At 38.4% G+C, this 12,652-nt stretch overlaps 1 protein-coding gene across 1 annotated transcript; it reads left to right on the forward strand.

Moving 5' to 3' along the window:
- The first annotated feature begins 892 nt into the window (after window positions 1-892).
- msh4 (mutS homolog 4) lies at window positions 893-11,995 on the forward strand. The gene is made up of 21 exons (XM_036594008.1): window positions 893-1,813; window positions 2,019-2,153; window positions 3,807-3,970; window positions 4,173-4,283; window positions 4,622-4,737; window positions 5,516-5,689; window positions 5,901-6,030; window positions 6,115-6,157; window positions 6,331-6,398; window positions 7,568-7,642; window positions 7,841-7,905; window positions 8,131-8,300; window positions 8,422-8,558; window positions 8,660-8,763; window positions 8,986-9,110; window positions 10,019-10,219; window positions 10,445-10,563; window positions 10,646-10,774; window positions 10,903-11,077; window positions 11,238-11,326; window positions 11,487-11,995. Exons 1-21 carry the CDS (start codon window positions 1,549-1,551, stop codon window positions 11,673-11,675), a joined length of 2,784 nt encoding a protein of 927 aa, XP_036449901.1. The 5' UTR covers window positions 893-1,548; the 3' UTR covers window positions 11,676-11,995.
- Window positions 11,996-12,652: the final 657 nt, after the last annotated feature.

Here is a 12,652-nt window from a genome sequence, read left to right on the forward strand (position 1 = left end):
AAGGCATAAGACAGTGGACAAGGCATAAGACAGTGGACAAGGCATTTAGCACCTGTAAACCTAAATTTACAATAAATTAAATGGGCATTGCTAAATAACCTCTGTAATTTTTATTCAGATTCGTAAGCATGTTCTAAAAACAGTGAAACAACAGCAATATTTACCTTACTGAAGTTTGAAAATGCATGAATGAAAGTGCATAATAAAGCAATGAAAGAAGCCATGAGAGGCTGCATGTTACTGTAATTTTTTATAATAGGTAAGGGTTATTCTAAACATCCTTATCTGTGTTAAAATCACTGTAACATACAGCCTCAAATGGCTTATTGATTTTATAAAATGGTGACACAATATGATACAATCAACAAATTTACAATAAATTATCTAAAGTTTAATAATAATCATAATAAATCATTTTTCCATCAAGAAATGTAGTTTGTTTAAACAAGTATGCTATGGTTGCCAAGCAGTCATGGACTACTGAAAGAAGACGTGTCCAAAATGGTCCGAAAAGGTCCTCTAATCACTAATCCCTATATCACAAAATCTGGATCACTATATAGAACACTATTATAGTGAACAGAATATGTGATGCTAGTAAACCATTTCAGACACTGTAAGAATTTGCCCATTACTGTGTGTCAGCAGATTCCATTGCATAAACACTTTAAATGTCATGCAACCAGTCCACTATAACCATTGAGTTTGACTACATAGATGAGATCGCACATTTAACAAGTCTGAGGAGGTCAGTGGAGATGCTGCCACTATAGCTGGGCACAGTAATCCTAATCAGAGAAGCTGCGCATGAAGCTTCAAACCAAACAACAGAGTGCATTATGGGTATCCCTTATCCACTAGGGTAAAACAGTTGTATGCTACTTATTGCGGTGTGTTGTGGGATTGTTTGAGTGCACTGAATCTTCTGCACTATTATAGGGACCATAGAAGATGGACATCACTACAAAATGGCAGAACCCCAAAATAGAGCACTTTTTAGTTTATGAGGCGCAGTTTCAGTTGGTCATCATTGTATACCGCAGTTTAATGCAGAAACGTTCATTGTATAAGCAGTTTTACAGTGAATCATTCAGTAAAGAATTTAATTCTGAGCCTGACACTGAATATTACTGGAAGGGAGGGTTATCCTCTGCTATCTTTGTCCATTAGTTAGGAAAATAAGTCGTCAGCCCTTCAATTTAATAATAAAAAAAGGTTCTAACTTGATCTGTCAATAAACTCGCTCATCCCTGCAAACATCACAACAGTCTTAACAGCACAACGGTCTTGTGAATAGTAGCGATTTAATACGATTATCAGTAGTCGTGAGCGGGTCATTGGTGAGGCTAACGTGACTCAGCCAATCGCCTTGGCCCGTTACCTGGTGTGAAAATTGGCGGGAAGCGCCGTGCTTAGCCCTGAGCACAGCGCTGTTAGCTTAACGGCTGTTAACGTTTCCTTGCCTGGTTAACAGTCCCTGTTCTCGGTCTATTCAAAGTTTTATCTTCACCGTTTTCTGCCACAAATATTGTCTTAAGAAACACCACTATGAATTCACAGGTGCCCAGAAGTAGCACTGAGGAGGTAGCAGCCGGTTACAGCTCAGACACCCGCACAAGCACTCTGTCACCTCCGGCCCGCCGGCTCAGCCGAGCTCCTTTCACACGGCTTCAGCACACGGGCCCGACGCCGTCTCCTCTCTCAACCTCCACCGGCTCGGATGTTGTCAGTACTGCTTCATTTCCCGGATCAACCTCCGCGGCTACTGCTGGCGTCCGGGTGTCAGTCTCGAGCGAAACACCAGCTAGAGCAGGTAGCAAACCTTACCATGAACCAAAGTTAGCAGTGTTAGCCTAGGTAGCTAAACTCTCTCGCCTGCTCTACTCAATTTGCAGTCCACAATAGCATTTCACTACAAAAACAGAACCGGCTCATAGTTAGCTCATCTGGTCCGCTCGATCAGAGCTTCTTGTTCTTAACTCTTCCGTTCTTTGAGACTCTGGACCTTATGTGTTTAGGGGTAAACAGGTCGAGCTCCTCTGGCTCACCAGTGCCGGTCAGTGGCGCCCACAGCTCCAGCAGTCCGCCCGGGAGGAGCGCCGGGTCAGCGGACCGTGCACTCACTGGACGAATGCCTCAGAGGGAGCTCAACAGTGGGTATAAGCAGAAAGGGAAAATTCCTATCAGGTGGTTGATGCTGTGCAGGACAACTTTTTAAGGTGTCCTCATGCTCCAGTAGTTTAGTGCTTCAGTAATACTAATATATTCATGTTTCATTGTAATTTTAGAAAGTCCATATTTCATATTTATAGCAGCTTTAGCATGTCTGTCTGATGGCACGTCATTTGTTTGTTTGTGAAGTGCGATAAGGCTACTTATTAAAGAGGAATTCCACAAAGATTTCAGAATTTCAGAATAATTCAGTCCTTGAGATGTAAATTCAGAGTGGTTCTATTTGGTTCATTGTAGAGAAACTTATGCTAACTGTGCACTAGAAGACTTTAAAAAGACTGAAAAGACTTTAAAAAGACTGAAGGCTGTTACCCTCCCATCTCTAAAGATAGAGAGTTTTTGTCACAGACTATTTAGATGTGTAGATGAGTACTATCTATATAGATTTTGCAAAGACTGGGGATCTTGCAGGGTCACTATTTGTAAGACTGTAACTAGATTCCTTTTGAGATTAGTTCCCATCATGTTCCTGGTGGAAATATACAAGACGAGAAACTGTATAACAATGGAGCAGATACAGAAGCAGCTTTTGGCCACAGCTGCCTTTGTGCGTGCACTGGTTTGCTCTGAGAAAAGAAAAATCCATCTTTTTTGTTCGCCACTCTATCATGGTACAAATGGGACACTCTTGCTTACTCCTCAATTCCACAGGTTTCTCCTCTTTTCTGCACAGTCCAACAGAACACCCCCTTGCGCTCTCTCTCTCTCACTCAATCCTTCTTTCTCTCTCGAGAAAGAAAAAGACTGACTTAAGACAGCTATCCTGCCCACCTTACACCAAACGATCAAGATGATGGGTGTGCTTCCCAACTCTAGCAAGTCTCTCTTGATGATTTTTTTTTCCAGCATTGGAAATCTGTCTGCGACAGTGAAATCGCTTGAAAAGTCGTTTAATTTAAGGTTGACATTATAGACTCTTATACAGTGGTGTTGATAGGAGCCAGAGATCACAATGTCTACAGCACAAATATATACCACAAGTGAACCTACATGTGTCTTTTGAGTTTTATATGTAATGGTGACAATGGTAAAATAGTGGTAAATCTGAAGAAGTGTTTTCTTTGGGGACTATTTTGCCTTACAGCAGCCTGCATATATCATGAATGGATTAAAATAAATGGATTCAGATACATTTTAACTCAAAACGTTATCACGACACTACCATATAACAATGTATCAGACATCAGGCAGCATATATCTAACCAATTCATATAAGAATATTCTGTGCTTTTAGAGGTGGATGTTCCTATTACCACCACTGTAAACATTTGTGACTCAGCAAGTTTCTCTAGAACAGAGCATTTCATATCAAACCACTCTGAATTATTTGTTCACTCTTTGTTCACATTTCAAACATCTAATGAAGGAACCAATACTTTGAAATGTATTATTAACTCTTCATATTAGTAATATTAACTCATACCACACAGGTTCACAGGTCTCTTATTGTTCAGCATTCAACTGAAAATAAAAACTGTCCAGAAATATGTCTGTGCCTGTACAACATTGAAGTGCAGCATGTGTTGAAGACTGAAGCAAGTCAGTATGTTCACTTTACCCTTCTTTTCCTATAGTGACAACATCCTCCTCTGCAAGCATGTCTCATTCTGCCTCTGTGATTGTGGCTGTGGTGGAGGGCCGGGGTTTAGCCCGGGGAGAAATTGGCCTGTCCAGCATCAATTTGAAATCTCCTGAGCTGGTTCTCTCCCAGTTTGCAGACACTGGGACTTATGCAAAGGTGAAAATTAATGCTGGAGCCATAAACAATTCAGAAAAATAAATATTTTTCTTATTTCAGATTATTCCACTTGAGTGAGTTGGGTGATTAGACACATGATTAGAAATAATCAGAAGGATTTGTTTACAAAGTGTTTGTAGGTTAAGCAATGAATGTTTCTGTGACGCTGCATATTTATACATAATGTCAAATATCAATGCAGGTCGTTACCAAACTCCATATCATGATGCCATTTGAGATTCTAATGCCAGACACTGCTAGTGAGAAAGGCAGAGGAACCAAGCTGTACAACCTCATCCTGGAAAACTTCCCGGTACTGATGTTTGCTTGTTTACTAGAATTGGCACAGTTTTAAATCAGGCCTGGGCCTGTTACGCAGAGCACTAGAGGTTGAGACATTACATATTAAAGGCATCAGTCAATATCATGTGAGAAGGTGTACAAGTCACTTGTTGAATTATAATCAATATGATGCTGACAGTAATAAGTGAAATTATTCATTTTTGTAATGAAATTCATGTTACTGAATAGATAAATAGTAATACATGGTATATTCTCTGTTTTACAACCTGTCAATGATGTCAACTTTTTACAAAATGAGGGCCTAATGAAATATATGCATATTTTATTTCTGTTTCAAAACTTACACAGTCAGTTGGTTTCACTGCTCTTCAGAGGAAGTACTTTAATGAGAAGAAAGGACTGGAGTACATCCAGCAGCTCTGTGCCCCTGAGTTCAGCACTGTACTTATGGAAGTGCAAACCAAGTATGTTCTGTACTTACTCGCGTTCACTCACTGACCACAGAGAATATAAATATAATACTACATCCTACATTATTTCTTGCACTTTGTATTTTTCCCCAGAGGTCCACTTACAATGTTAGTGTGGTTTGTGTACCAAAAATAAAATATAAATATATTTTTACATGGCCATTTTCCATCCTCTCTTTATCCCTTTAACAGACTGTTTTTGTTAGTATGCCTTTAAGACAGATGTATACCTCATTCAAAAAGCCTTCCAGGCTCAAACACTCCTCATGACTAAACTGCTGTAGGCTAAATTGGTGGATATGTAATAATATACAGAATATTGTTTTTTGATATGTCACAGAAACAGTGGATTTTTTAGAAAAGTGAAGAAAATTCAGTTTTCTATGATATCGGCCCTTTAAACCTTAAAACTAAATTGTGCTTTATTTGAAAAGCGGTCCAGGCTGAAATATTCCATATAACATTAATGTGAATGGGAAGAGTTAATCTGCAGTAGGCTGAATGGCAATTTGAAAATCCACTGGTTTTTCAAAAACAGTGAATGAATCTTTGCACCATTGTTTCAGTGAATGGACAGTGTGGTTGGGGAGTAATAGTGCTTTTTCAGCTACTACATCAAATTATTTTCTCAAAAGAAAAAAAAAAACAAAACAAGGAAAAGTCCATGATGTGGGCCTTTTGATCTTCTTGGAAATGTAATGTCCCCTAATAATGATCATGCTTGGTGGGGGAGGAGTTTGGTTCATGTTATGCTGCCATTGTCTTTCTGTAGGTATTACTGCCTTGCATCTGCGGCAGCTCTTCTTAAGTATGTTGAGTTCATTCAGAACTCTGTCTATGCACCCAAATCTCTGAAAGTGAGCTTCACCGGCAGTGAGCAGACTGCCATGATTGACGCAGTTTCGGCCAGGAATCTGGAGCTAGTGATTAACAACAGAGACCAAAGGTTAGAGACCATAAATCAAAGCAAATCAACAAGACGGCAACACATTCTTCACAGTTTCTCTTCTGTGCTTTCAGGTTTTTAATTCAACCTGACATTGTACATATACACACATGTACAGTGTAATGAAATGTCCTTGTCAACACATTGTAATGATCTTATTTAACAAATACTGCTAAACAGTACATTACTGTTGTTATATTTCATGGTTCAGGAGCAATCACACTCTACTTGGTGTCTTGAACTACACTAAAACCCCTGGTGGCGAGAGGAGACTTCGCTCCAACATTCTGGAGCCACTGTTTGATGTTGACGCCATTAACACACGGCTGGACACCATACAGGTAAAATATTTGCCCTATATAGATCAACAACAGCAGTTCTATCTGAAGATGAATTCATCCAGCATGCTGTTGGTCCTTTGGCAGGAACTGTTGCAGGATGAGGAACTCTTCTTCGGTCTGAAGAATGGTAACCTCCTTCATATGATAACATCGTTGTGTTCAGTACTGCATTTTTCTGGCTGGTGCTTGCACCTTCCTGCCTTGTTGGCCTATTTGTCGTTAAACTTTAACCAAATATAGCAAGATAGAAACACCAAGTTGTGCATGGAGTAGTCATTGCTGTTACTATTTTATTTACAGCAATTACACACTTCCTGGATATAGATCAACTGATTTCTTCTCTTATTCAGCTCCCCAAGCAAGAGACGGTATAGTATACTTGGAGAACATGCATGTAAATGTATGTAAGTATACACTGCTGTTAAAACGTTTGGAATCATTTTATCCACTTGTATGCAACCATGAAAACAGTAATCTAAAATCTGGTTGCATACAAGTGGATAAAATGATTCTAATTGACTCTAATAATCCACAGATTTTAGATAATTAGAAGGACATTAGTGATGCATCTGAAAACATTACAATTTTAAGGTTTTAAGAATGTAGTTTACTGGAGATTATTCTTTCCCACCAAACAAGTGCAGAACATTAGTACAGAGAAAAGCAAATAGCAGAAAGAAAGCAAGGTCAAAGTCTTTACTTAATAATAGCTCTGCATGGTGCACCTGGTTGGGTGTGCTTAAATTCAATCAGGGACCAGGAAAAAACTTTATGGCTTCATTTTGCAGGGGGTATTTAGCTTAAGGAGTGCAAGTTGAGCCAGAAATGGGACAGAAAACCCTTAAAATTCAGACTTCCACTAAGAAGCTGAAAATAAAAATGAAGAGATGTTAGATATGTCTAGAATGATTAATGGAGCTGTAGAAGATTCTAGAATGACTGAGAAAGCTGAATAAGATCCAGAATTAAGTTATAATAAAATTAATATCCAGAATCATAATACTCATCAACTTGACATATTACAATTATGTAAACAGGTAATTGTAGACAAGTGATTCCAAACTGTTGAATGCTAGTGTTTTTCTATATAATTATATACATTATATCAGATTTTGACATAATGCTAGTCTGCTATGTTTGGCAGTTACATGTAGGGCTGGGTGACATAATGGCAACATCATCATAAGAATTTAGATACTGTTGAAAATCTTGAATTTTCCAGTGTAATATGGTAGCAACAACAAGGTTAATTCAGATCACTGCAGTGCATTATATTGACTTGAAGTAATACTTTGAGGCATTTCAGATCATATCATTTGCCACTAGCTATTGCCAACAAAAGTGTATCACCCTCAGAACAGTAGCAACAGCTTGACCTTGGTATCTGCTTGACTGTGTAAGACTGTTAAATGACAGTGAATGACACCTGTGGAATTAATTTAAGAAAGCAGTGTGACATTCTGTGAAGCCCTGTGGTCTTAGAAGAGAGCAAGAGGTGCACTGAAACTGTCATCGCTCTTCCATGTCTTTCATATAGGTGGCAGTGGCTGAGGCAAAGATAATTCATGTCATTCAACTGAAACACACTCTAGAGCTGATTGCACCACTGAAGGTGAGAACTGGTAACTGTCAACACAAGTTTGAGAAGAAGATTTCTGCATAATTCTGTGACTGTAGAATACTCAGTCACAAAAAAAAATCCTGGCATATCCTGTCATGGTTTGATAAGACTACGATGATGAATGGCTTTCAGTTGTATGTATGACTCTCAGTGGGCATTTTGCAGATTATGAATAAGTCTCTTTGACAGATGGTGCTGAAGGATGCTAAAACAGCCTTGCTGAAAGGATATTGTACTGTATTAGACGACAGCAGGTAACAAACACTACTGCCCCATTTGGTTGGAAGAATTGTAAGTATATTTGTTATGTGCCAAAAGTCTTTAGTCTCTATAAACTTACAACCTAAAGCCTCTTGACTGGAGTAGAACAATGCCTAGAGGAAAGCCTCTGTGAATGATCACATCTGAGTTATTAAATTACAACACTAAAGCAGGGTAGTGTTAACATTTGGTTCAGCTTTTAACTTCTCTTTACATAGATTTAACAGCATTTTGGCTCAGATCAAAACAGTGATCAATGATGACACCACCTATTTGAAGAGCAGTCTGAACTTGCGCACTCAGAAGTGCTATGCCGTGCGTCCTGGTGTCAATGAATTTCTTGACGTTGCACGGCGAGCCTACACTGAGGTAGTGGATGACATCACAGGTGAGCTGATGACTTCTAGTAGTTATAAAATACTTTAGAAATAGTTAGACTGATGTGATCTCAGCTAAAGTACAATACTTTGCTTTGGTAGTAGCATCTCTATTGTACTCTAACTGCTCAGGATTGGTGCATCAGCTTGAAGAGAAGTACAGCCTGCCCCTGCGCACTAGTTTCAGTAGTGCTCGTGGCTTCTTCATTCAGCTAAGGCTGGAGGGTGTGGTTTTGCCTGATGGACAGCTCCCAGGAGAGTTTATTAAAGTAAGGCTGAAGCCCTTAATGTTAAACATTAGAGACATTGTATGTATTTAGACAAGTGTGTAAAATTCCAAGGGCTAAAAGTGTCTGCTGATTCACCGTAGGTAACTAGACAGAAAAACAACTACTCCTTCACCAATTTAGACCTGATGAAGATGAATGAGCGCTGTGATGAGGCCCTCAAGGAGATATTTCACATGTCTTATGTGTGAGTATGCAACAAATACAGATCTTGCTCTTTAATCATTTGACAGATATGCACTGACAGTGTGAGAACAAGTACAGGTTTTATCTGTGGTGTGAAATAATTTGTATTGTCATAAAGGTACACATATATCTTTTTGATTTTGTGTTTACCACAATAGTGCATCCTATGTTATGGGTTATTTTCAAGAATGTTGACACTTCTATTTCCACCATATTTCTGCAGAGTGGTATGCCGCCTACTTAACGGAGTACATGAGCAGATCCACTGTTTGTATAAGCTGTCTGATGCTGTGTCCATGCTGGATATGTTGCTCTCTTTGGCTAGTGCCTGCACTGTCTCAGACTATGGTAGGATTTGTTTCCACACATTTGTCATGTTTTATACAGTAATATAAAAATAAATCATAAATATTAAAAACTATTTGTTTTATTTAATATTTTAAGTATACTGTATAAATTGACAAAATTATGAATAATATACTTTATCTATTTATAGACATTTTTGTCAGTTTTATCAGATTTCTTGTTTTTTGATTTGATCGCTACATTTGCAATTATTATTTTTTTTTGGATATTCACTCCATTCAAAGTTTGGAACTTCTTATGTTATTAATAACTGTTGTTATATTGTTCAATAATAACTTAAGCCATGCAGATTCTAATACTATAAACCAGACACTAGAAGGTATTTTATTGTCTTCTTCAATGTTTTAATTTTTGAGGCAATCAAGACGCTATTTATGGTAAGATCTATTTACCATAATTAGTTAGTAAGTTGTCTTCCTGCGATTTGATTACCACCTTTCAAATGCAAGACAGTCTGGATATTTTATTTAACTTTATTTTCAATGTTATTAATTAAGGAATTCATTAAGGAATGATCTACAGCTTATCACATAAAATCTTCATTTTCATATTTTCTTCTTTTGTGAAAACCTACAAAGTTGTAGAGTCATAATGAAATAATTTTATACAGGTATCTGCAATGAAATAATAATACTGAATAATACTGATGTTGCAATTTTATTCAAATACCCTAAATTGTACTTATATTAGAATGAAATACCAAGAGTTTACAACTAGAGGGAAATTCACTCGAAAGAGGCCCTGAATATTCTGTAATAACTCTCACTAGGACTAACGGGAGATACAACAGAATATTTGGGGGCTCTTTCGAGTGAATCTTCCTGTACTGTAGCTGTATCAAGTTGGATACAATTTCAGGCCATTTCACAGTGTGTTTATGCTTCCTTCAGTGCGACCTGAGTTCACTGACACACTGGCGATAAAGCAAGGCCGCCATCCTATGCTAGAACGCGTTGCTGGCAAGCAGCCGGTCTCCAACAACAGCTATATCTCTGAGGGAAGTAACTTTGTTATAATCACAGGCCCTAACATGAGTGGCAAGTCCACTTACCTCAAACAGGTGGCTCTCTGCCAAATTATGGCTCAGATAGGTAAGTAGCCTTGCTTTATTGAATCAACTTGATTTTGACTGTGCTGTTGTGTCTTGAATATATAATGTTAAAAAAGAGTAGCTTGTTCCTGTTTTACAGTCATTTGTATTTGGATATTTTGAACACAAAATAATAAAATAAAACTAAATAAAACATTAATTTGTCAATGTTAGCAATACAGCTGTCCAAGAATGCTCTAAAATTATACTTTAATTTTTGACTTAGGATCCTTTGTGCCTGCTGAGTATGCCTCCTTCCGAGTTGCTGACCAGATATTTACCCGAATAGGAGTAGATGATGACTTTGAGACCAGCTCATCTTCATTTATGGTTGAAATGAAAGAGGTGAATATAAAGTGGTCACACACACAAGCATACTGTGTTACATTGATTACAGCCATTGCACATTTCTTCATTGTGCTGTCAGGTGTCATACATAATACACACTGCAACTGACAAGTCACTCATCATTATTGATGAGCTGGGACGTGGCACTAGTGCTGAGGAGGGCATCGGCATTTGCCACGCAGTTTGTGAATTACTCATCAGTCTGAAGGTATAGTAGTATTCAGGTCTTGAAATGTGCATGCAGCAACCTATACTGATCATATTAGCAATACATACAAACAATATAAACAGTCATGAGAGACAAACTACCCAATATGTGCTTTTTGGGTCTTTCAGGTGTTCACTTTGTTTGCTACCCACTTCCTGGAGCTGTGTCAGTTGGAGACACTCTACCCCAACGTGGAGAACCAGCACATGCAGGTTCAGCACATTCGTGGGAGTGATGGCAGCACAGAGAGAGTGGTCTACACCTACCTGCTGACTCGGGGGTGTTCTGAGGAACGCAGCTATGGTAATTTAAAGCATTCTAAAACAAGACAAATTTCTCACTTAACTATTCATTAAATTATAGGTATATTCAATAAATTGAAAAAATATATTATGTATTTATAATAACACTTATTATACATAATTTAACTAAATCTAACTATTTTTTTGCTGTGCTGATTAAGGTATAAGAGCAGCAGAGATTACTTCCATGCCACCAGCCATCATCCAGGAGGCCAAGTCTATTGCAGCTAAACTCAGCCAGAAGTTATGGGTAAATTTCTGAGCTGGACGTTGTGTTTACATGTCTTGTAATGCATGTAATTCATGCTTACTTTGACTGGATAACAACTCAATTTTCTCACTGTTGTGTTAAGACAACTGTACATTTTAAACTGTACCAACCCATTGTACTGTTTTTCTTCCTCCCCTAGGCTAAGAATCAGAGTGATCCAGCCACAATGAAACAAAGAGCAGTATATCATCTTGCCACCAGATTGTTGCAAACGGCCCGAAACTCCAGGCTGGATCCTGACAGCCTCTGTCTCTACCTGAAGGGTCTGAGGAGACACTATGAGGCTGAGTTAAAGAACAGTTTAGAGTCTATGAACATGGAAGAATGAAGCCTGCTTAATTTATTACAGATCTACGACATTGGAAATTGATAAGGTGCCAAGATTTAAGCATAAGCTACAGCATTCACCTAGTTTCAGACACTAACTTCTGGCCCAATGTTAACCAGTAGTACAAAAACAGTTAAAAGGACTTTGTTATCACCAGTCAGCTTGTTGAGAGGTTAATGTTTATATTATTCACAGACTTTCCTTTTGAATAGCATTTATTTAATGTCTAATCAGATGTTAAAACAACTTGATTTTTCTGTGATGTGTAATGTACAACACTGTCTTAACTCTAAAGATATTAAACCTGTTATAATGCAGGATGAATTCTTGATATGGTTCAAGAGTTCACGAAAGCCACAGTCATAAAACAAACCACCAACCTGCTATGGTGTTCACAAAACTCAGAGGATGAGAGATGATCTTAGATCAGATTCATTATGTATATGTAACGATCATAGTCCCGAAAAGCTGACCCTAGATCAGCCCTACTAGTCGAGTTTTTTTGTGAACGGAGACCCCCGTTTACCTCAGCAAATAAGGAAACCACTGCCATAATAGCATTGAGTGTGGCGTTGGACTCAGTCATCGCGAGAATCATCTCTGGCGCCGCCCTCAGCGCAAGTTTGACTGTAATTCGTCCTCCTGGATGGGCTTGGCTTCTATCGTATTGTAGTGATTGGTAGTACGATTCAATTTAACGAACCGATTCTTTCGAACTGTCCGTTTAAATGAATCGAACGTTCGATTCAACGATGCATTCATTCATAAGGAGCGTCACCTTTATTCTCAACTCCAAATACGCCGAGATCCACATCACCAAGTGATATCGCCACTTCTGCTCATTAATAGGTTCCGATTATGCACAACTCATAAACAAAGAAGAGAAAGAGGAAGCCATTTACAGCTTGCAACTGGAAACTTGACTCAAGGTCCGGATTTGAAGACCTATGGTTCACAGAGAGAAAAATGAAGTGAAT

This window comes from Colossoma macropomum, unplaced genomic scaffold (assembly GCF_904425465.1).
Source record: "Colossoma macropomum unplaced genomic scaffold, Colossoma_macropomum, whole genome shotgun sequence".
NCBI lineage: Eukaryota > Metazoa > Chordata > Actinopteri > Characiformes > Serrasalmidae > Colossoma > Colossoma macropomum.